General features: G+C 44.9%; 1 protein-coding gene across 7 annotated transcripts in view; it reads left to right on the top strand.

Annotated features, from left to right (window-relative positions):
- utrn (utrophin) overlaps window positions 1-24,959 on the top strand; it is a 233,379-nt gene continuing 208,420 nt past the window's right edge. For all 7 annotated transcript variants that reach the window (XM_056294966.1, XM_056294968.1, XM_056294967.1 and 4 more), the window contains exons 1-15: window positions 1-79; window positions 477-649; window positions 3,301-3,416; window positions 4,089-4,255; window positions 9,705-9,941; window positions 15,820-16,001; window positions 16,550-16,700; window positions 17,185-17,304; window positions 18,146-18,247; window positions 19,679-19,786; window positions 21,193-21,372; window positions 22,585-22,748; window positions 22,874-22,997; window positions 23,247-23,334; window positions 24,166-24,410. In XM_056294966.1, the coding sequence (XP_056150941.1) occupies window positions 489-649; window positions 3,301-3,416; window positions 4,089-4,255; window positions 9,705-9,941; window positions 15,820-16,001; window positions 16,550-16,700; window positions 17,185-17,304; window positions 18,146-18,247; window positions 19,679-19,786; window positions 21,193-21,372; window positions 22,585-22,748; window positions 22,874-22,997; window positions 23,247-23,334; window positions 24,166-24,410 (2,145 nt within the window). In that variant the 5' untranslated portion in view covers window positions 1-79; window positions 477-488. The remainder of the gene's footprint in view (window positions 80-476; window positions 650-3,300; window positions 3,417-4,088; window positions 4,256-9,704; window positions 9,942-15,819; window positions 16,002-16,549; window positions 16,701-17,184; window positions 17,305-18,145; window positions 18,248-19,678; window positions 19,787-21,192; window positions 21,373-22,584; window positions 22,749-22,873; window positions 22,998-23,246; window positions 23,335-24,165; window positions 24,411-24,959) is intronic.

Below are 24,959 nucleotides of genomic sequence, written 5' to 3'. Positions count from 1 at the left end.
CATTGGCGGGACAGACATTGTGGACGGGAACCACAAACTGACCTTGGGTTTGATCTGGAGTATTATTCTTCACTGGCAGGTGCGCGCGCATACACACACGTGCACACACGGTGCTATATCTTTAGTAGTCTCAGCACACAGTCTAAAGCACATGGCACAAGTGCACTTAGGGCATGAAGTTTAGCATATGATGCATTCCACTTATGAGCAATGATAAAACCTTCATTTGGACAGTCCTTTTCTAAAGTAAGAGTTTACCAAGTGCTTACAAGCAAAATATAAGCAGGTAAGTTGTCACAATGAGGCGCAGTAGTAAAAATAAATTTATACATTTGTAGGTTTGTGTTAAGAATTCTAAACCCGGTTAGCATAGTGTGTGTGTGTGTGTGTGTGTGTGTGTGTGTGTGTGTGTGTGTGTGTGTGTGTGTGTGTGTGTGTGTGTGTGTGTGTGTGTGTGTGTGTGTTCACATTTCCAGGTGAAAGACATCATGAAGGACATCATGTCCAACCTTCAGCAGACCAACAGTGAGAAGATCCTGCTGAGCTGGGTACGCCAGTGCAGCCGATCCTACCCGGAGGTCAACGTCCTCAACTTCACCACCAGTTGGGCCGATGGCCTGGCCTTCAATGCCATCCTACACCGCTTCAGGTGGGAGGGGGTGGGGGGCAAGGGACTCGGGTAGCAGAACAAGGCCATAGAGTTTGCAGGTGGGGTAGGATGAACATTTTAATTGACATCCTGGTGCAGATGTAAAACGGGGACAAAGACCATCTTGGCGTTTTAGCTGTTGTGTTTGTGTGCCGCCATGTCAGAATCAGTTTTATTCCACAAAATGGTTTGCATTTGCAAGGAATGTGAGTTGGGGCGGCACGGTGGTGCAGTGGTTAGCACGGTCGCCTCACAGCAAGAAGGTCCTGGGTTCGAGCCCCGGGGTAGTCCAACGCTGGGGGTTGTCCCAGGGCGTCCTCTGTGTGGATGGATGGATGGAATATGAGTTGATGGGTCACTCGTGTAGCTCACATGACACAAAATTCAAAATATAAGGTAAAATGTAAGAAGTTCGCAAGAAAATATGAAAAATGGGTGTCTTTAGTGCACTTTGTCTCTGTTAGAGGCGGTTTGATTGTGCTCAGGAGGATGTGAGTATAAGAAGTAGTGTATGAAAGCCTACAGTATATAGAATATTAAACTGAAATATAACAGTGAGCAAAAGTAAGGAAAGGAAATTATAGGAACTGAGTCCTCTGTGTCTGTCTATCCATCCTTCCATTATCCCAATTGTTATTATTATTATTATTAATTATCATAAGTGATTAATTATGCTATAATTATTTAACACATTTATTATTAAAGTTATTAAATTTAATTGTTTAATAATTAAATAATATAAGTATTCAATAAGTATTAATTATATTTATATTAATTACTCCATTAATTATGAGTTATTAATTATTGTCTGTTTGTCTAAGAAATTTAAAGAAATTAACATATTCCAAGTGTTGGCAGTTAAATTGCTTAGACACTATTGTCATATATCATATTGAACTTCAAATCTATTCAAGAAGATGTGTTTAGGAATGTGTGTGAGTGTGAGAGAGGGAAAGAGATAACCCATTCGTGTCTCTGGGGAAAGGTCACGTTAGCCATTGAGAGGGTCAGCCTCTGCCTGGTGTGTGTGTACACAGTCCAACTTGTTCTGTTTACGCCTGTCATGTCACCGTTTGCACACGTCTGGTGTATGTGTGTGCTGCAGTGTGTGAAAGAAATAGTTCAGGGGGGTACTTGGGGGTATTTCCCCCATCTCTTAACCCCTTGGTCTCACACACACACACACACACACACACGCACACACGCATTTGTTTCTCTATAATTGTGGGACCCCTCATTGACAACATTCATTCCATAGCCCTTAACTCTAACCTTAACCCGAAACCCAAGTCCTGACCCCAAAATAGACTGTTTTCCTCATGGGGACCCATAAAATGTCCCCACAAGGTAGGTGGTTTCTGGTTTTTCTGTCCTAATGGGGACATTTGGTCCCCATGGGGATAGAAAAACAAGCACACACGGGGACAGTTGGTCCCCATTGGGATAGAAAAACAAACACGCACACACACACACACACACACACACACACAGGCGTGTGTGTGTTTGTTGATTTAAACATGGGTGAGGGTTTAAGTGGATCAATGAACACACTCATTCCAGGAACAGAAAATCTGGAAACGGGGCGTCCGGGTAGCATAGCGGTCTATTCCGTTGCCTACCAACACGGGGATCGTCAGTTCGAATCCCCGTGTTACCTCTGGCTTGGTCGGGCATCTCTACAGACACAGTTGACCGTGTCTGTGGGTGGGAATCTGGATGGGGGTATGTGTCCTGGTTGCTGCACTAGCGCCTCCTCTGGTTGGTCGGGGCGCCTGTTAGGGGGGGGGGTTGAACTGGGGGGAATAGCATGATCCCCCCACGTGCTACGTCCCCCTGGTGAAACTCCTCACTGTCAGGTGAAAAGAAGCGGCTGGTGACTCCACATGTATCTGAGGAGGCGTGGTAGTCTGCAGCCTCCCCGGATCGACAGAGGGGGTGAAGCAGTGACCAGGACGGCTTGGAAGAGTGTGGTAATTGGCCGGATACACTTGAGGAGAAAAATGGGGGGGGGGGGTCCAGAAAAAGAAAATCTGGAAACAGTTCATGCTAATCTCAGGCTGAAATTAAATCAGAATCGTCAGAAGATGATTGAATCTTAATAATAATAATATATAGATGAAGTCAGCTCTTTATACAAAATAAAACAGTAATACAGTCCCATTAAAAGCTCATAAAGAGTTAAAGGGCAAGTTTACTTGTTTTGATACCAGACTTCATTTAAAAGGTTGTCGGGCATCATTAAGAATGAGACTGAAGACGTCACTTAGATGAGTGATGGAATGTTTCTCCCAGTAAACGTGTCCAGATGAACTGATTCAACTTTATTTGGTTTTCTTACCTGGATTGTTGAGCATGCGTAACGCACCTAGAGATGTATGTTCAAAAGTAGATTCAATTCTGAATCAGCAAGAGCAGAAATGAGGTCACACCTTTCGCATCCTGTGCTCTCAGGCTGTAGGTAGGTGGGTAGATTGGTGTATAGTATCTAGGTTGAACGTACTAGAAATGTGCCTTGCATGAAATTAATTAAGTCATTGTAGTCCTCACCATTGGGGAGCATTCAGTTGGCACTTCTGACTCCATTTTGTTGCTCACACAGCTGCTGCTCTGTGTGTATGTGTGTGAATTTGTGCATGTGTGTGTGTTCTCAGGCCCAATGTATTCAGCTGGGAGCAGGTGGTCACACTGAGCCCTGTGGAGAGACTGGACCACGCCTTCACTGTAGCAAAAGACCAGCTGGCCATTGAGCGGCTACTGGACCCTGAAGGTACCGTCATGGTCAGCCGTTGCACACACACACAGTTCATAATGTCGGCATGTCAAGTGGAGTTTTCTGCACCGGAAAGAAGGTGCCTCTGCAATGTCAGGCCAAACAAAAAGAAAGCAGATCCACCACAGAAACATTTTATTCCCTTGAATGACATATAAAATCCACCCGGAATGTGTTAGGACAAAAAAAAAAAATTCACCGTGCTGAATTTATACAAACGCCATCAAAACATAGCATATGTTTGAGAATGATAATGTTGTGGCAGTTCTGTATAGCAAGTAGCCTTGAATTGCATGCTTTCATAAGCAAAATATCCCTTTTAGCTGTTTCTACGCGTATGTCTGTTAGTGCACGTGTTATTTAACTGCCTAGGCATGGACAACCTCTGTTTACCCTACTTAGGACTTACGTGACATGTATGTCGAAAGCTGGTCTAATCGCTATAACATGCATCAACCTGCCCCCTATTCAGCTCCTCTCACCCAGTCTGTCTCCCCAAATCCTCTCCCATCATCCCTCACCACCGTCTGTTTCCACCTCCACTGTCATTTTGTTCTCCTTTTAATACAAATTTCACCCCCACCTCCCCTCGACTCCCCCTGCTTCGCCTCCTCTCTCTTTATCGCCATTTTCTCAACCCCTTCCTTATTTTTTCCCCCTCCCTCTCAGACGTGGCGGTGCAGCTGCCAGATAAGAAGTCCATCATAATGTATGTGACGTCGCTGTTTGCTGCCTTGCCCCACGACGTCAGCATGGAAGCCATCAGAGAGGTGGAGACCCTGCCGCGCAAATACAAAGCAGAGGCTGCGGATTCGGGCCCGGGTCTCAGCACTCAGGTACTACTACAGTTTACATTACAAATTCAGTCAAACAGGACTCAGTACAGCCTTTCCACTTTCTGCAGCCTTCCGCTGTAAACAAACCTAACTCTTGACCCCATTTTGAGTCCATTCTTTTCCTTCTGTTTGTTCTTTATTTTTCTTATTTTCGTTTGTTATCAGTATCAATGTAGCACCCTTAAATGTTCTCATGACAATTGTGTTTCAAAAAGGAAAGGGGATGTGGTACAAGATGATCTGTGCCAGGTTTGGGTGGGAACCACTAGAATGCATCCACATTTCATGTTCTGGGAACTAGTTTTTGTAATTGCATGAATTGAAAGTTGCTTGCTGGAGCCGAGGTAGTGTTTGTTTCTCAGAGAAGAGACCATGGCATTGTTTTTTTTTTTTTTATAAAATTTCCCCCCCTTTTTCTCCCCAATTGTATCCGGCCAATTATCCCACTCTTCTGAGCCGTCCCGGTCACTGCTCCACCCCCTCTGCCGATCCGGGGAGGGCTGCAGCCTACTACATGCCGCCTCTGATACATGTGGAGTCATCAGCCGCTTCTTTTCACCTGACAGTGTGGAGTTTTCACCAGGAGGACGTAGTGTGTGGGAGGATCACGCATTCCCCCGAACAGGCACACCGACCGACCAGAGGAGGCGCTAGTGCAGTGACCAGGATACATACCCACATCCGGTTTTCTACCCACAAACACAAACAATTGTGTCTATAGGGATGCCCGACCAAGCCGGAGGTAACACGGGGATTCGAACTGGCGATCCCCGTGTTAGTAGGCAACGGAATAGACCGCTATGCTACCCGGACACATTAGGCCATGGTATTGTTTGTTTGTAAAAGCTTAAAGCCATAGCTATAGAGGCCATACAAAAACTTCCGATATGGGAAGTACAATCTAATTTCATTAATCCCCAGGGTCCAATTAGTTCGGTAGTGACAGGGTGCTTCAGACGGGCAGATTATGGCCATCCCAGTGTCTGCTGTCTGCATTACTCTTGTCTGTCTTGGCATAAACAAATCATTACTTCTTTCTAAGCACTTCAACTTGTCACAACTGCTTGAACCTTCGCTGCCCTGTTAAGTTGCTGATAACGTTCGATTTGAAGACCACGGATCCTTTTATCTGCCAGAACGGAGAACTTTGTAAATTTCTCATGTGTGGTTGGTTCCAATAAGTCACTCCTCCTTTGAAAAGGCCTCTACTCCATAGCACCACCTCATCCATTGAAAAAGCACAGCAGGTACAGATAAATAGAGAGCAGGGCCATGACTCACCACTTGGATATGGGCCAATAGGACGACCCCCATTCTGGTAATGCACTGTTGTAAATGGAAGGGATTGAAATGGGACTGTAAACAGAAGTGAATAGGGGGTGTCTGTGTGCATAGGTAGCTGAAGTTATTCTGGGAGAGTTCTGCTTGGCTTTATAGTTGGCCATATGGGTGGCTGCTTCCTTGATTGAAAGCCTATTTTAAGTTTTGTACACACATATTTGAGCTGGCAGGGGTCTGACATCTATGCATTTGAGAATGTCTTATTTGGACAGTGATTAAATTTGACTTCTTATCACTGGTCCTTTTACCAACTTGACAATGCCGTTCCTTGTGATCTCGCTTTCGCTTTGCTTTGTTCTCTTCATGTTTTCTGATGGCTTTCCCAGACTAGTTGCTGAGCCTTTTTTGCGGTTGGTCTAAAAAATATAACTTTTTTTTGACCCCCCCCCCCCCTTTTTTTTTTTCTCTCTCTCTCTCTCTCCAATCGTACGTAGCCAATTACCCAACTCTCCCAGTCGCTGCTCCTCCCCCTCTGCCAATCCTGGGAGGGCTGCAGACTACCACATGCTTCCTCCCATACATGTGGAGTTGCCAGCTGCTTCTTTTCACCTGACAGTGAGGAGTTTCACCAGGGGGACATAGCGCGTGGGAGGATCACGCTATTTCCACCCAGTTCCCCCTCCCCCCCCGAACAGGCAGCCTGACCGACCAGAAGATGTGCTAGTGCAGCGACCAGGACACATACCCACATCCGGCTCCCCACCCGCAGACACAGCCAATTGTGTCTTTGGGGTACCTTATATATATATATAATCCAGTGAGTCAAGTAAATTCTTTATGAGACAGTACAAGCTTGTTCCATGCCATAAGCAATCATCATATTCACTGGATTATTTTGCTCCTTATTTGTTTAGCACTTTCCCTACCGTTGAGTTTTTCTTTTAGCAAAGTTTTATATATATATATATATATATATATATATATATATATACATACACACACACACACACACACACACATAAAACCTTTTTTGACAAAAAGAGTGTGTTTGTTCGTGTGCATGAGCATTGCATATGTATCATCTCTACAGTTACTCCACTCCTTCTCTCCTCCTCCTTTCCATCACATATAGCCACAGGGAAGCTCATTTCATAAGTTTTCAGTTTGACTAGAGAGGTTTTCCCAGGTGCAAGCCAGAACGTACCTAAATTAACTCTTAAAGGTTTTATTGCCCATGGGCAAACACTTTCCACTTCTTGGAAACTGTACTGGAAAAGTCTATTGAACTGGTAGTTTGATTGGTCCAACAAGGGTTTTCTTTCCTGGCATACTTCCTCTCCCCATAGGAAGTGATACGTAATGCTTGAGAGAGAGAAGGGGGTGGAAGAGTGGAGGAGAAATAAAGGCTGTCTTTGTTTTTGACAACTGTATGTTTTCCCCTTAATAGCCACTTCATAACAGTGGTTATGAGCTTTGTATTTAGATTTTAGAATCATTATTGCTTTTGATTATTAGCCCACTTGAAAGCTGGTTTTAAGTTTTATTGTATTTCCATCTTTAAATTTAAATTTTTTTGTTTTGCAGATTGTAAAATCACTGACTAAGAGAGCACATGGAGTAATCACAGCAATGCATTATATATTCCAGAAACTCAACTGCAAACCAATGAATGCTGAGATTTAGCTGGGACCATCATCTGGTGATAATAAAGTGCTCTGTTAAGCCAAACCACAGCTATTTTACAGCTATTCATGTTAATAAATGGAGCATGGAAGCCTTACCATTTCTCTTACACTATTTTGCTCTTTCTGGCTTGCTTTCCCTCTCTTCACTTGCTCTTCCCCTGCTCTCTTTCTGACTTTCTTTTTAGTAACTCTGTCTCACTCTGTGCTGCCGGACTTGGGCCTGGTAACACAGTTACAGCACGTGGGTGACTTTATTCCCAAATGTGCAAAATGTCATGGAATATTTTCAATAGATGACCTTTTCCTAGGCTCACTGAATGCTGGGTAATTTCAGCTGGAAAACAAAGGTCCGTTTGACTTGTTCTCATCCCAGTACTGATTAGCATTTCTCTCATCTTTGATTTGCCATGGCTGGCACTGACAGGCTACCAACATTTTATCTCCTCTTCATAACACCAACTTGCAGATTGCAGTTCGTCCACTTTTTTCTCGTAGTGATTTCCTGAACTGGAAACTTGGAGCAGTTTTTGACCACTTTTGTCTTCATTTGTTCAAGTGGGGTGCAAAAACCGTGTGTTTGACTGCATTCCGAATGGACTCCAATGCATTCCAAAAATATAAAGTCGAAAATTAATCTGAATTGTTTATTTTTTGCAGGTAAGATATGTGGTGTGGAGAGAGAGAGAGAGAGAGCGAGAGGTTGTAGAGAAAAATTGCACACTTGCAGTACTGCTGTTATTACGCAGCAGGGCTGTCTCTCAAATTGTAACTTACAGCAGCTGAAGTTAAAGCGCTGAATCAATCAGGTGCTGCCTTGTTATATAGGTCTTTTTTTTCCTGTGCAATTAAACATTACCCGCTCTCTTCTTTTCCCTATGGCTTGTTAGCTGAGGGCACTTGTGAAGTGTGACTCATATCACTGCTGAAGCACACCACAGTTGCTTTGACTATATGATGGCACGCTTGCTTTCTTCAAGTTCAGAGTGATTACCCAAGTCAAAGATTGCAAAAACTCCAAAATTTATGCTGCTGTCTCTCTTTCCCCTTCTGTCTCTGCTTCCATCTCTGAAGAGCAGGTGCAACTGTGTACATTCCCTTCAGCTGTATACAATCCCAGGGTGAACATTGATCGGAGCGGTAGAGTGAAGGGAAATTGCCTCTAGTTAATTGTTAACTGTTAAAAAGTTATTGAAATGGGACTTCAAATAGACCTGAGCATCTGCTAATAGATAAGGACAATTTGTGGGAAACACGGGTAAATTGGCATCAGATCTTACTCCGAAGTCATTTCCATTCCCAGGTCTATTCTTCTTGTGACTTTCTCAGTGGGTACTACACTACCCATCATTCTACAGAGCCAGCCTCACCCAGGCTTTCACAGTGTTTGTGCCGCCTTGCTATTCCTGGAATGAGGGTTGACCTGCCCAGCTGGCTAGAAGCACAACTCCCAGTGTCTGAGGCCTTTAGCTTGGTATTTTCTTTACAGGGCTGGGCAGAGCTCCCTTCCTCCTGGTAGAGCAGATTTGGGCCCTCCTCTTAGTCTGGTTCTATTTTAAAACCTGCCTGCTGAGGTTGTATGGGTGTCATAGTCTGGAAGGTCCTTTCACAATAGCCACCTCGGTGTCATGCATCAGGGCTGCACAACTTGAAAGTGTACTGTGACTTCTTTGTTCATGGCCATCTACTCTTCATGAGCATTTTTATTTCTCTCCTGTTTAAGACCATGAAGACGCTAGGCGTCCGGGTAGTGTAGGGAACGTATATTCTGTTGCCTACCAGCACGGGGATCGCCGGTGCGAATCCCCGTGTTACCTCCGGCTTGGTCGGGCGTCCCTACAGACACAATTGGCCATGTCTGTGGGTGGAAAGCCAGACGTTGGTATGTGTCCTGGTCGCTGCACTAGCGCCTCCTCTGGTCGGTCGGGGCGCCTGTTCGGAGGGGGGGGGAATAGCATGATCCTCCCACGCGCTACGTCCCCCTGGAGAACTCCTCACTGTCAGGTGAAAAGAAGCGGCTGGCGACTCCACATGTACTGGAGGAGGCGTGGTAGTCTGCAGCCCTCCCCAGATAAGCAGAGGGGGTGGAGCAGTGACCGGGACAGCTTGGAAGAGTGGGGTAATTGACCGGGTACAATTTGGGAGAAAAAAGGGGGAAAAAAATCAACAAAAGAAAAAAAAAAAGACCATGAAGATGCTGTAAATGGCAGTTTTAGCTTACCCTCCCTCTTAACTTGACACAAATCCCCAACAAAAAACTACTACTATTATTATATTAAGTTCTTTATTTGCATTTTTATTGATATTTACAAACATTGACATAATCAACATCATGTTTTGTTTGTTTGTGTGTGTGTGTGTGTGTGTGTGTGTCTATGATAATTGTATTTTCTTAATTTCAATTTGTTTTGTAATGAAAATAAAAGATGTGTATAACTCATACCAATGTGGTCCTGTGTCTTCCTTCCCCATCTCCGGTCTCTCAGGGCTTGACTATGGAGGTGGAGGAGGCAGGGAGCAGCCCCCGGCCAGAGACCCCCAGCACTCTGACGGAGACAGAAGGGGAGACGGAGGGCAGTCTCCTGGAGGTGGACTTGGACAGCTATCAGGCCACTCTGGAGGAGGTGCTGACCTGGCTGCTGTCGGCTGAGGATGCCCTGTATATGCAGGAGGAGGTGTCTGACGATGTGGAGGAGGTCAAGGAGCAGTTTCACACACATGAGGTAAGGGGAGTCAGTGTGGACAGCCTGGTCAAAGAGCCAGTAGAGATGCAAGAAGGCACACACACAAAATAAAACATAGGGTTATGAATATAACCACTCTTACCTTAAGGAGAGGAATGAGGTACAACACATATTGTATGAGATATAACGCCTTCTTGAGTAAGGCTGAAGACAGCTCTATTCACGCCTGAAAGGCAAATGATGTATGGTGAGGCATCACAGCCTAGCAGGTCACCTGGTCCCGCACCATAGGCTATATGGCATCGTCACCAGCAGCATCCTTTAATTCATCACACTGCTCTTCACTGAGCTCTCCCAGTGAAGTGGGGTGAATCAGTGTTAATACCTCATTCCTCTTCTTCAGGGAACAGCGGTTATATTCATTATCCTACGTTCCTTTTCAGTCGATTCAGTCAGTACAACACATATTGTATGGAACATACTATCTATTCATGCCCGCAGATCAGGAACAAACCAACCTACTGGGTTCAAAGGAAATTAGATCCAGCAGAGAGCACAGAGTGAGCCACTGAAGGGGCCACTACATCTAAACGATAGAACCCCACAAAAGTGTGTGGAGAAGCCCAGCTAGCTGCTACGCAAATGTCCCCAACAGCCAACCCTGTAAACAAGGCCCAAGACAAAGCTATTCCTCTGGTAGTGTGCCTGCACTGTCCCAGGTAAATTCAAGCCCTTGCTGCTGTAAGCCAGAGAAATGGCCTCAACCATCCAATGAGAAAGATGCTGCTTTGACAGAGCCTTGCCCTTAACTGGATTAGTGAAGCAGACGAAATGCTGACCACATTTATGAAAAGGCTGAGTATGGTTAACATGCGTGCGTAAAGCCCTCACAGGTCACAATATATGCCACCTTCTGTGCTCCTCCAAGGCAAAAGGACAAGGAGACAGCGGAATTCACTCAAAGGCCAATGAGCATGACTTTAGGAATATATGTATTAGAGCATAGTATCACCTTAGTATCCCCTGGTGCAAAAACCAGACATGCTGGATGTATTGACAAAGCATGACGATCCCCTACCTGTTTAGCTGATGCCAACGGTACAAGGAAGGCTGTCTTATATGAGAGAAACTTTGTCAGTTGACTCCAAGGGTTCAAAAGATGGCTCACAAAGAGCATCAAGAAATGAATTAAGATCCTAGGAAGGAATGTTGTTCCTTACAACCAACTTCAACCGTCGTACGCCTTTCATAAACCGTATGGCCAGAGGGTGTGCACCCAGTGACATGCCACCAAAACCCACATGACAAGACAATATTGCAACTAAATAGGCCTTAATGGTAGAAAAGGAATGGCCCTGCTCCAACAGGTCATGAAGGAATCTCAGAACATCCACCATAGAACACTGAAATAGAATCAAACCCCATCCCTGGGACCACTGCTCAAATGCATGTCACTTATAAGCATACAGGCCCTTTGTAGATGAAGCCCTTGCAAAAACATTGGAAGGTAGGCCCCTGGCCATTATGTTTAACCTCTAACAGGTAAGCATGAAGATGCCACAGAACTGGGCATGGATGCACTATCTCTCCCCTGCCTGAGATAGAAGATCCTTGCAGGTTGGGAAACACCAAGGCTCCCCCACCATGAGGCCGACTATTTGTGCATACCACCCTTTCGTTGGCCAACATGAAGCCACCAGAATCGTGGATAAGCCCCCCTGTTGGACCTTCTCCAGATTGGGCAAAATCAGCTCCACTGGTGGGAAAGCATACAGTAGAGTCTGAGGCCATAGATTAGCCAAAGCATCTATTCCCAGTTGTTCACTGGGGTCTGTCAGAGAGAAGAACAGAGGGCAAAATGTGTGTTTTCTCAGGAGGCAAAGAGATCTATGTCAGCCCTGCCAAACTGATTCCATATCTGCGCCACAACCCTGGGGTGAAGTCTCCATTCTCTGGCTCTCCTCTGGAGGGGAGGGGAGGGTGCATGCCTCGATTGAGGTGAACATGTGCTGCTCTGATCGACAAGAGATGCATGCTGCTCCTACCAGCAGAGAGTAAGACAGTTGAAGTATGGAGCGAGAGTGAGTGCTCCCTTGCCTGTTTATGTATGACAACACTGTCATGTTTGTCTGTTTTGAGCAGAACATAGTGACCCACCAGAACAGACTGAAAGTGCTGTAGCGGTAGAAGCTCCAAGTAATTTATGTGGCGTTTGCTTTCCACATGCGACCATTTTCCCCTCACCATTACTGTTCTGTAAATGCCCCCCCCCAGTCCATTAACGAGGCATCTGTGGTCACCACTTTGCAGTATAGGATTCTGCATCTAGACACCCCATATAGTAGTAGGCCCAGTTCCGCCTAGGTAAAAAAGCCACTATACACTGCTTGGTTACCATTATCCATCTGTGCAGATGACATGCTGGGTATAGGCGAAGAGATTATATCCACCGCTACAGTGCATGCATTAACAACACGTCCAGCAGTACAACTGCTGTCATAGAATGCCATCATTCTCAACAGCTGTAGGTATTTGCAAAGCTGCAGTATGTGTCCCAATAGAAACTGCACTATGCGGTTGCGAAACACTGCTATCTTGCGCTGAGGCACAACAGGTGAGCGAGCATATTTCCAGCCCCAGAAAGGACAATTGCTGACTCGGGGTTAGCGAGCACTTGTTCAGATTGAGGGAAAAGCCCGAAAACCTGCAGATGCGACATCACTACCTCTTGTGTGATATTCTGCCCTGGAAAGTGATATAATGGCCAGATTGTCCAGATATGCAAGTATTTGTATTCCCTGACTCGGCAGGAGATTTAACGCTGCCTCGACACATTTGGTGAACATGCGTGGCGCTATTGTCAGCCCGAAGGCAGAACAAGATAGTTGTAGGCGAGCCCTTTGAATGCAAATCTGAGATACTGTCTGTGATTTGGATGAACTGCTATGTGAAAATAAGCATCGGTCGGATCTATTGAATGTGAACCACTGCTCCGGTCCGAATGTGTTTATTACCTGCCATAGTGTTAGCATCTTGAACTTGAATTGTTTCAGATGCTCATTTAACACCCGTAGGTCCAGAATGGAGCGTAAGCCTCCATCTTTCTTTGGTATGACAAAATAGTGGCTGTATCAGCCTTTCTGTTTTTCCAAGGGAATTGCTCCTTTCTTGATTAAAAAGTTTATCTCTACTCCATATAATATGGGCAGGTAATTTTTGGTTGTAGTCAGCACTGAAGTAAAGAAAACCCCTGCAAACCTTGTGTGTTTCTGAGCTGTAGGTGGCGAATTCCAGTCCACCCCCAGCTTGCTTGCAGCCTGACAAAACAGAGCCAGAAAAGAGTAATCAGTAACGCCCTGGCTAGCCTCTGCAGCACCAGAGGTAGCCTGACCCGCCAGCAATTCCTCCTGCTCATTTCCAGAAAGGCTGTAGCCCAGCTCAACAACATCCTCCTCTTCCTGATAGTCCGGAAGGAGCCCACCTGCAGTCATAAAATTTGCAGAGCCTTCCTGCTTCATATCATCCAATTCCTGCTCCACTTGGTCACTCCAGGAGAGCCTTGCTTCTCCACCAGCCTCAGCCTCTGTATCAGATAGGGGCTGTCCAGAAATTTCCGAGAGGAGAGGGTCCTTCTGCTGCACCACAGCTTGACCCAAATTTCGTTAAAAGAAGGTCACATGCCATTCAAGAATCATACACCTGAGCTGGCTACAGAGTGCACAAGATTCAGGCTACATCAGCGCTCGTCTAGCACGGACGACTTCCAAACAGACTGGGCGAGCATCGTGGAGGTCCTCATCCAGAGAAAAACCACAGCCTTGAGGACAAGGACGTGGTTTTCCTTTTGGAAGAAGAATTAGTTGGAATTTGCTCACTCATGTTTGGTAGCTGCAGTGGAACTTCGTTAGCTAAGTTGAACGTTTTGCGAAGTTTTCTGCTGTATTTTGAAGGTGGTCTTTGCGAAGTTAAGAGTGACGGAGCTACGGGAGACTGCTGGTGGTGATGCTGTATAGCGCAGGGCTATCCGCCATGCGTCAGCACACATCATTTGCCTTTCAGGCGTGAATAGCGGTGTCCTCAGCCAGTCTCAAGAGGGCGTCATATCACATACAATATGTGAGTGAATCGACTGAAAGGAAACAACAAATACATGTGTGTGCGTGCCAGTAGGTTTTGCGATGCTCTGGAGTTCATTCAGAAAAAGGCTTACTCAGAAAATAACTTGCAACACAAAAAAAAACAGATGATGGTGCCTTTTAGTAGATTGGTCAGTTAACCCCTTGTTGACCATGTCAGGACACTTACAGATTGAATGCTCTCAAAAACTTCAGCTATTTACATGTATCCTAAATTAAGAGAAAAGAATTCATATTCACATACATCTTGTGAGTTCCTCTCATTTCTATGGTACGCTTCAAACATTAAAATGACACGATGCAGCATCATTGCACAGATAAGGATTTCTCTGGCTCACTTGGGAGTACCTTTTATTTGAACCGTCTCTCCCTGATTCAGATTGAAGATAGCAATGTTCCAGAGACAAGGCACTCCCACAGTCCCACAGAACATGCTCCGCACATGTTGGGAATGCCAGGAATTCTGCTGCAAACAGCAGAGCACAGCACTCTGTGACGCCCTGGCCCAGAGCTTACTATCGGAGTGGTTTGGGATCTGTGCGTGTGTGTGCGCGTGCCTGTGCATGTGATATAACTTTGCCTGAATTCCCTTGACTGAGACGTGAAAAAGTCAGAGAATTTAAATGTTTGGAATCCAGGTCAGTGCAGAAAACTGGAAGCAAAGCAACAGGTCCCAAATCCTCTTTAACAGTGTGGCTTTGCAGGATAAGAAAACCTTTGATTCCAGGTTGTTTTTCTATTTCATTCCAGCTTCTTCCCTAAAGCATCATAGAAAATAAAGTGCTCAAAATTGTCCAGTCACAAAGTGCTTATTTATCCATAGAGCACAGATGGGAAACAGACAATAACTCAATTCCTTGGCCAACACATTGCTTGTGACAAACAGCATCTACAAGCAAGCTCCCTCTGCGGCTAACAAGCAAGCTAGATTGCTCAAATTCTCCGCTGAATTTTTCTTTCTAAAAGTTTTTCTCCATCTTTTCTTTCTTATTGTTTCCTCTATTGGTCACTGAACAGTCTATCCACTTGCTATGATGACTGTTTCTTCAGAGCAAGGGGGCTCAGTATGCATTTTAAAATAGTGGGCTAGCCAGCATGTATTGTAAAAGGCAGAAGGGGAGAGAAATGTGTCCAGATGTTATTAAGCAAGTGCCAAGCCTCTATGCCAGCACAGAGACACAGCCATGTTATTATAGAGGCCATGTTAGGCTACTCCAGATCCTACCCCTCTGTGTTGGAAAAACGGAGGGTGTATGGTTGCACTCTCGGATTTCCTCACCCCATACAAAGAGGTAGTGATTATCCTCTTCTAAGTCTGGAATCCCATTCTTTGTCCTGGGGTGGTTTATGTTTTGTTTGAAAAGTTGTCACATGGCCTGTCAAGAAGGCCTGTAACCACAAATGAAGCATTCACTGGTTTAGAACCAGTAATGTTTTTCGTTATATTTGGTAACCTAGCTAACTATGGTTCTTGTAACATATCAAAAAGGCTCTCATTCTTTAAAGGAATAGTTTTTGAAGTCCATTCCTATTTTCTGCTCACCACTGGCATTGTCCGTTGATAGATCTTACTTTCCTGTTCGCCCATACTGGACACAAAACCCCAAGCTAGCCAGGTGCATTGCAATGCAAGTCAACAGGGACAGTTGACATTATTAGACTGCTCTGGCATTGCTTGCTTTTGGTGACCCGTAGGTGGGATAAGAATAATCGGAATACATTTCAAGTATTCCTAACTATCCTTTTAACTGTTACCTTTTGGTTTGCCCCCGCCCCCCCAGGCCTTCATGATGGAGCTGACAGCACATCAGAGCAGCGTGGGTAACGTGCTGCAAGCAGGTAACCAACTGATCGCCCAGGGTAACCTGACAGAGGAAGAGGAGGATGAGATCAGGGAGCAGATGAGCCTGCTGAATTCCCGCTGGGAGAGCCTCCGAGTGGCCAGCATGGACCGGCAGGCCAGGTAGAGTGTGTGTGTGAGAGGGAGAGACACACACACACACACACACACACACATATAACAAACAAGTCCATTTAATAACGGCGCCTGTCCTCTCCCTGTCTCTATTCAAACAAGGGACTTATGAGGTTCTCTATAAAGAGCTAGTTGATTCACAAAAACAATATAGAAATGTCATATCATTGATCAGATGTTGAATTGGCATCGTCCATAATACCCATCAGAGAATCAGTTGAACTGAATATGTCTGTATGTGTTCTGCTTTTCATAACTTTGTGAGTGCAGTATGTAAATTGCACTGTTCTCTGGTGTTTTTTGACCATGAGGCAATTAAGCCATGCACAGGGAGAATGCTAGCTTGCTATCCCAGCCAAATAGACAACTTTTTTTTAATGGTAATTGAAATAACTGATAGCAGCGCGTGCTCTTTAGGACATGTTAGTATTCGAGAATTAATAGCACTCAATTCTTAACTTCTAAGCACCTCTGACCCACATCCACATGGCCCTACCTCATCTGTCCTTTATCTGTTTTCCCCCATCACTTTCAAGGCTCCATGAGGTCCTAATGGATCTTCAGCAGCAGCAGTTGCAACAGCTCTCTGATTGGCTGACCCAGACTGAAGAACGAATTAGAAAGATGGAGACGGAACCAGTGGCGGGAGACCTAGAAGGCTACAAGGCACAGTTAGAGCAACACAAGGTAAGGCTTAGGGGAGTAACGATCCATCAATCTGGATCGATGTATTGATCAACAATCCTATATCGTCGACGCAAAGTGAAAACATCGATCCATATCAATATCTTTAAGATACACTTGGTATTACAGTTAAAGCGAAGTTAGCACTTTAAGTTAATTTCCCCCTTAGTTCTTGGTATACTGTGTGTATAAATTTACTTGACCATTAAAGGTGACCCTTTGTTAAGTTAGTGCAATGTGATAGGATACACCTGTTAAAATACCACAGTCAGATTGGATTTACTGTTTTCTTCAGTCAGCTGTACAAACAGACAAGTGTAATGATTGCCTTGTCACATGTTTGATTCCGCAGGTACAGCAAGTATCTTAAACCGTGGCCTCTTTCTCTCTTGGCATTACTGTGGAGCTCAGTTGGCTCCTACCATTTGTGTTGATGGTTAATGATTAATGTAACCTAGCTCATTGTGTTATTTGTGTTTCTGTCCAGGAGCTTCAGAGTGACCTGGAGGCAGAGCAGGTGAAGGTAAACTCTCTGACACACATGGTAGTGGTGGTGGATGAGAACAGCGGCGAGAGTGCCACAGCCGCACTAGAAGAGCAATTACAAGTAAGACGCCAAGCCCAAAAGTATCTCGGGACATCCATTTTGCTAACCTGCCCTGACTATTGTGTAGGGAGCTGTTGTGCCTTTTCCACAAATACATTCAATCTATTTTGTATTGTCCAGTTTATGGGTGCCCAGTCTATAATGGTAGTGTGGTGCACTCTGATGAAACGCTGGCAGCAATACTGCCTTTGTCTGGATTGATTTCTTGGACTAGAGTTCCACAACTTTTCACATTTTTACTCTATCTGTAAATGTTGAAGTGATATTAAAGTAATAGGCTTAGAGCGTTAAAAAAAATTGTTTTTCAATGTACAAATGAAACATTAACAAAAGTGGACAGAGCAAAAATATGCATGGTAAGTATTGCTAATGACACTAACAATTGTCAGTAGTACAGTCAATGCTGGTTCTTTGGTACACATACATCCATTGTTAATGTTATTAGCTGCAGCTATGTTTATCCTGCTATGCTAACTTCACAGAGTACCAAGACCATGTTTTTAACCTTTATATGAATTTTTAACCTATAGATGTCAGCAAACTCTCTAAAATGATCTGGTGTTTAGTTACTCTTTAACAAGATCCAAAGACACATATACTTGTAGGTGGTATGTGAGAGCAAAGGTAGCATTGTATGCCTTGATGATTTTGCTTCATACTTATAAATGCTGCTGTTTTTCAGTTGTGAGAAACCTCCTGTTGCTTTCTTGTCAATTCCTTTCTGAAATTTGGGTGTTTGGCGCTTGCGGAATCCATTTTTTGTAGCCGTATTCTTTAATTTTCTCCCTTATTTTGCATTTCACATCACATCTCTATTATTGTTATTCCCTCTTCCCTCCAGTCTTTGGGTGAGCGCTGGGCAGCTGTGTGCCGATGGACAGAGGAGAGATGGCACAAGCTTCAGGAAATCCTCATGGTGTGGCAACAGCTTCTGGAGGACCAGGTAGCACTCACTCGCCATTTTATCTGTCTGAATTTCATTTGCCATTCATGTAGCACCACTTCAGTCTGAGTACTGAACACTTTATATGTTTTTTGAGCTTTAAACTGAATTATATGACTGTACGGTAATGAAACACATCAATGCTCGTGTTTATATTGACATTTCTAACCAAACTTATAAAAATCGGCATTTCATGAGTTGAAAATGGCTTAACACACCATCTACTGTTTTAAACCCTGCAAAGCCAATGCTGACGTACAGTTGACCGGTTGAAACTTATCTACACAATGAAATTTGAAAAAAAAAGAAAAGTTAATGCCCTCTAATCAGAGGTGGGCGACCCACCTCCCCCAGCCCCCGCCTATGAGTGTGAGTCTGTGAAACCACGTTCATTTTCCAATATTTTCTAGTCGAGACTCATCAGTCACAGGAGTTTACGTAATAACCTTGCACTTGTGTTACATTTTCTACCAAGCTTTTGAATTTCTCTGAATTTACAGTTATCGTTGCATTATTTCATCATTTTCAATTTTGGCGCAATGGTTCAGATTTGTGCTTTTGACGGCTGTAGAAGCACCTCTGGACAACTGGGTCAGTCGGGCTGGGCTCGCGCCGCACTGCAGCTGGTGGAGTCCAGCCCCATTGCACGCCTCTCTCTGCCGCCAGAAAGTGTTGGCCCGTCTCGGGGGGGCTCCCTTCCATCCGCGGTGCATCCGCGTCACGGCAGTTGGGCGTCTTCATGGGGTGGTGGCTGATGCCGTGGCGGAAGACGGGCCGGTGGAGGGGACTGGCTAGGAACCGCGGTGAGCCAGCGAATAGTGCTGGGCGGCTCCCCCCAGCTACTCCTGCCCATGCTCCTGTCTCAAATGTCAACCCCTCCCCGCCCCCTTCTCAGCCCCTTGCCCACGTGACATTTAACATTTTTCAAAATTATGCAGTGGGTGGAGTTAGGCTCAGACTTGGGGGAGAAATTACACTTTAATGGCTGTCTGTGTAGCAGCTGATCTACACAAAGAGCCAAATTAAAAGCTCAAAACCTGATTAGAATCCCGGCTCAGCTTTTAGTATAAAAAGATACTGACCACAAATGCTCTTCGCCTGACTGAAAAGAGTGAAGGACAGAGTATTCATTTTGCCCTCTCTAAAGCTTGTTGAAAATCTGTTTAATGTGAGGCGTCGTCTTTCAGAAGCAACCTTGTTATTTGTACAGAATCTGGGGAAAATCCTGCAATAAACTTTTACATGCCATCACTTTAATTAAAAACAGTTTGTTTTTAAACTCAGGAGTAATTCGGTTGCTCAGGTAATTGGTACCGCCAGATTTTTTTAAGGGCTCAACTTGAGATCACGAAGGACCCTCACCCCTTACTGTCTGTCTGTGGTCTTTGAGCGCCAAATGAATTTAATATTATTATTCTCTCTCCTCCGTAGAGCTTGTTTAAAGTGTGGCTGTCAGAGAAAGAGGAGGCCTTGCATGAAGTCCAGACCAGCAGCTTCAAGGACCACACTGAAATGAATGCAAATGTGCGCCGATTAGCAGTAAGTAGACTGGATCTGAAATTTAAGTATTGGTGCCAACAACATTAGCATTCATGTAGGAATGTACAAGCGTTTGCTAATGTAATAGTTATCTCTGTATTTGCTGTATTGCCATGAACCTGCGGTATCTCTTTTTAGCAGTATTAGTTGCAGGTTTCATTGGTATTGCATATACGTTTTGCAGCTACAGTATACAGTAATTGGGTAAAGAAAACTATTGAACTTTGAAAAGTTAGACAGGAAAAAAATGGATAAGACACAAAAGTCCATTCAATAGTCGGTTGATAAATCTTTTTATACATCACCTTTAAAAAAAAAAGAATCACAAACTACTTCACAAGATATATTAAAAAAAAAAAGGTCACAAACAAGTCCTACAAGGGGCAGAGACCGAAGTAAAGGCATTTTATAAAAGGCAGCGAATGAACAGGATGAAAGCAAGCAAAGATTACATTAAAGAGATGAAAGGAGGGCTGGAAACAACGCAACAGTTTTAAACACAGTTCAAAGCAAGAATAAGTGTCTCCACAGTGTCTTTTAAAGATGTAATGGAAACAGGCATGACCCCCTTGTTAGACGTGTGACCCCTGACCACGAGGCATAGGAAGCCTATGGGTTGAGGACCTCCAGGTTGTAGTGCTTTGTATCTTATCAACAGGTTATCCAAATTGATTTAAATTTGACTGGTAGCCAAAGCAGATCTGGGGTGAACTGTAATCTGTACTTTATCTTTATTAACAAATGAGCAACAGCATTTGGAGCTAGCTTACAGCCAGGCTGCTGCGGCTCGGCTAAACACATTAACACGTGTTTCAATAGTCCAGCGGTGATGACACAAAAGTGTGGATTATTTTTTTGGTTTCTTGAAAAGGTAAAAATAGTCTGATTTTAGCAGTGTTTTTCCACCGTAAAACACGGCTCTGGACAAGTGTTTTGTAGTGTTGTGTAAACTTCACCTGAGGGTCAAAGAGGCCGTTTTTTTTTTTTAGCTAGATACTGCTGAAATCATGATAAGTTTTCAGGGCCAAAAACGAGAACTTCCATTTTGTCCAAGTTTAGCTGGAGGAAATACTGTGACATCCAGACCTAAATGGCATAGAAACGATCTGTTAAAGAAGCCAATCTACTAAAATCATTGGGTTTTGCTTATAGATGGAGTTGGATATCACCTGCATAACAACAATATGGGACGTTATAAAACTTCCGTAAAAATACCATTTTAAATGTCATCTGAAAGGTTCTCTTAAGTTGCACCCTTGCTTGCTTGATTCTGGCCAACCATTTCTAACAATTTTTGAAACCTGTTGGCCAGAAGTACAGTTATTATAAGAGCGTGTCATTGGAAACCCACTTTCCATCCCCTACCTCCATGCAGCCTGTGTTTGTTGTGACCTTCCATCCTCTAGATCCTGAAGGAAGACATGGAGAAGAAGAGGAGGACCCTGGACCAGCTCTCAGATGCAGGACAGGATGTGACATCACTGCTGCAGAGTCCCGTGGCGGGAGCCAAGATTGAGGGAGACACGGAGGAGCTGGCCCAGAGATGGGACAACCTAGTCCAGAAGCTGGAGGACTGTTCCTTCCAGGTGTGTGTGTGTGTGTGTGTGTGTGTGTGTGTGTGTGTGTGTGTGTGTGTGTGTGTGAGTGTGTGAGTGTGTGAGTGTGTGTGTGCACGCACGTATTCTTTAGGTGTAGGGAAAATGAGTGTAGCTTGGCAAATGAGATGGTGAGGGAAGAGTATGTTACAAAAAAAGTCAGCTATGCTGAATTGGTTCAGACTAATAGGAGTGCAATTTGTGAAATTTCTAAAAATAAGATTAGTTGAACAGTTGACAGTATGAAAAAGCAGCCGTACACAAAAGAACATGCTCAAATTTGTGGTTCAGAAACTTGCCGGAGTTTATCGCGTGTATGTGCACACAGAGGTCACCGGTGTGTACGTCAACAGTCCCGATTTTCATTTCAGGGAGTTGACAACAACCGCTTTATATTTTTACTTTGGCATCGAACACAAGACTTCCAGGCCAGGCAGATGCGGAAACAATATTTTCTCAAAAAACAATTCTAAACTCTTATGACCTGATTAAATACTAGACAGGAATAGGGGGCATCTGGGTGGCGTGGCGGTCTATTCCGTTGCCTGTCAACATGGGGATCGCCGGGTCGAATCCCTGTGTTACCTCTGGCTTGGTCAGGCGTCCCTACAAAAACAATTGGCTGTGTTGCGCGAAGAAAGCCGGATGTGGGTATGTGTCGTGGTCGCTGCACAAGCACCTCCTCTGGTCGATCGGGGCGCCTGTTCGGGGGGGAGGGGTAACTGGGGGGAATAGCGTGATCCTCCCACGCGCTACGCCCCCCCTGGAGAACTCCTCACTGTCAGGTGAAAAGAAGCGGCTGGCGACTCCACATGTATCGGAGGAGACGTGGTAGTCTGCAGCCCTCCCCGGATCAGCAAGAGGGGGTGGAGCAGTGACTGGGACGGCTCGGAAGAGTGAGGTAATTGGCCGGATACAATTGGGGGGAAAAAGGGGAAAAAGAAAAAAAAACTAGACAGGAAGAGGAAGGGGGATTAAACTACAGCATAATTAAAGTCACTGCTATATTAAAGTATGTGGGATTCAAATGACTTGATACAACAATGGTATCCCACAAATTCACACATGTTTACTTTGGAAGTGAAGCATCAAAACTGCCCATCATGGCACAGTGGCATCCTTGGCCTCTGTTTGTTATATGACTGCCAGTGGATGTTGTTTCTGTACGTCTTATTCTTTTGGGTTACCTGACTGACTGTCAAGGTAATGGAGGCAGTGACCAGTGGCTCCATGGCTCAGATGGAAGAGGAGGTTGTCACGGATACAGTTGCTCTGGCAGCGGCAGCTGTCATGGCTGATCAGGAGCTAGCACCACCCGCCCCCCCAAAGAGACGACTGCTGGAGACGGATGTTGAAGTCAGACGAGTGTAAGAATTTGCATCTGTGCATGTGCAAACACACACATTTATATATGTATACACAATTCACATCATCCTCCTAGGAAAATGAAATTTCCAGAAACACACACACACACACACTTTGTACTCTGCAGGTTGGAAAGTAACCTAAGTGACCTGTTGAGCTGGATGAAAACATGGAAGGCCTCGGCTCAGGCCTTGGCATCCAAGTCCCCCGGGACTACCCCTGAACCAGCAGACCTGCAGGGAGAACTCAAGGTACGCCTGATGAGAGGAAGAGGAGGAATACTCTTCCACAGAAAAATCTGCAAACTATTGTGACAGAGAAGCAAAACATGGAAACCAATCTCATGAAGAGGAACTTGTACAATTTATTAAATTTTATTTTGAAATAATGATTTATTAAGATTATATATTTTAAAAAAAACAACAGTGTCCTTCTGAAAACTACACCTATCATCAACATCCTACATACACAGCTTTTATTTTTTTGCCCAATCTCAATAGACCTTAGAGCTGGAATTCTCATCAAAGGAACCCATGATCGCTCAGGTGACCCAAGAAGGACGCATCTTGATGGACCAGCTAGAGAGAGGTATGATGCATAGACCCCCACCGCCTCTTTCGGGAATTGACGTGACACTGAAATAGCGTACCAACCCTGACATCAAAACAAGATTTATAACTGTTGCTGAACTCCAAATTCCCTATTAGTTTTGTTGAGCACCACCACCTAAGATGTACTGCATTTTACAGGTCCTCAGAGTTATGAGCCCAAACCAAATTCTTCCATTTCTGTGTTTAATGATGTTTGTCTCGTAATTTTTTTTTTACCGCTTTTCCACATCTGCTTGGCATTTTCTTGGCATTTATAAGGCTAAATTCTTATTGTGATCAAGGTTTGTGCACCAGCAATCTGAAGGTGTGTGTGTGTGTGCGCGCGCGCGTGTGCGTGTGCGTGCTTGCGCGTGTGTGTCCGTGCGTGCGTGTGTGTGCTTGCAGGTGAAGTAGTGAAAAGCTTTCAGCCTGTAGGGTTTGCTGACTTCATATCACTGCTTAGTGAAGTGAACTGGCCTCTGGTTTTATGTGTTTACACTCTGCTTGAGGCAGCGAGGGGTAGCTGGGCAGAGCTGTTAAGCTGGAGCGGATTTGTTTAACACAAAACTTTCCTGTAAACTCACCCCCACCCCCCCCACACACACACCTCGTATTATCTCTTCTCCAGTCTGTGTTTACTGTGCTTTCCTTCTCAGTCTCTCCATTCTTTTCTTCATCTCGCTCTCGTTCTCCTTCTCGAAACTCAACTCAAAGACAGTCACATAAACAAACTACTGAACATCTGATTTAGGAAAAAAAAGGGTGTAATGTTTATTCAGTGAGAATCGGATGAGAGCCGTCTGCCTGTCTGTTGTGTTTGTCTCTGCAGAGGGGGTTAGCGTGGACTCTGTGAGGGCAGACATAGATCTGATCCAAACTGAGAGGGATGTGTGTGTGAGGGAGCTGCAGGCGGCCCAGGAGCGGGTCCGTGTCCAGAACCGAGTCAGCGCTGTGTCCGCGGAGCTGGCTGATCTGGACCAGGCCTTGGGAGAACAGGACAAGTGGCTGAACTCGACTTCTGTGGTGGAAACGCTGGATGAGGACCAACTTAAAGCCCTGAGTGGAGATTGTCAGGTGAAGATCTGTTTCTCGTTTCATTCCCCCTTCACCTGTTTTGACTGTTTACCTTTATTTTCTTGTTGAGAAACTTGAGTTTGCACAATTCCAGTTCAGTGTGGAGAAGAACTTTATGCATCCCCAAAGGCGCTAGTTTCATGACTAACACAGAATGCATATTAAAAAACTAACAATATCGGGTCCGCGGTGGTGTAGCGGTCTAAGCATCGGCTTTGTGTCGATGCAGTTGCCTACTGGGGACTGGGGTTCGCGCCCCGGTCTCGTCAGAACCGACTATGGCCAGAATCGATGAAGCAGCAATAATTGGCAACGCTGTCTTCGGGAGGGGGGCGGAGTCGGCTTGTGTTCATCACATGAATGCGTCTCTGTGTGTGTCGGAAAAAACAGTGGTTTGGCCTGGATTCGCCTTGCCACGAAAGTGGGGAGGCGTCTCCTTCGAGACTGCCGGCCAGAGAGATGCAGTTGGCGAACGCATGTAGTACGAGGGTGGGTGTTTGAACTAAAATAGGGATCGATTGGCCACTAAATTGGGAGAACAAAGGAAAA

Source organism: Lampris incognitus, chromosome 15 (genome assembly GCF_029633865.1).
Source record: "Lampris incognitus isolate fLamInc1 chromosome 15, fLamInc1.hap2, whole genome shotgun sequence".
Classification (NCBI taxonomy): domain Eukaryota; kingdom Metazoa; phylum Chordata; class Actinopteri; order Lampriformes; family Lampridae; genus Lampris; species Lampris incognitus.
This window is presented reverse-complemented; position numbering and strand designations above follow the sequence as displayed.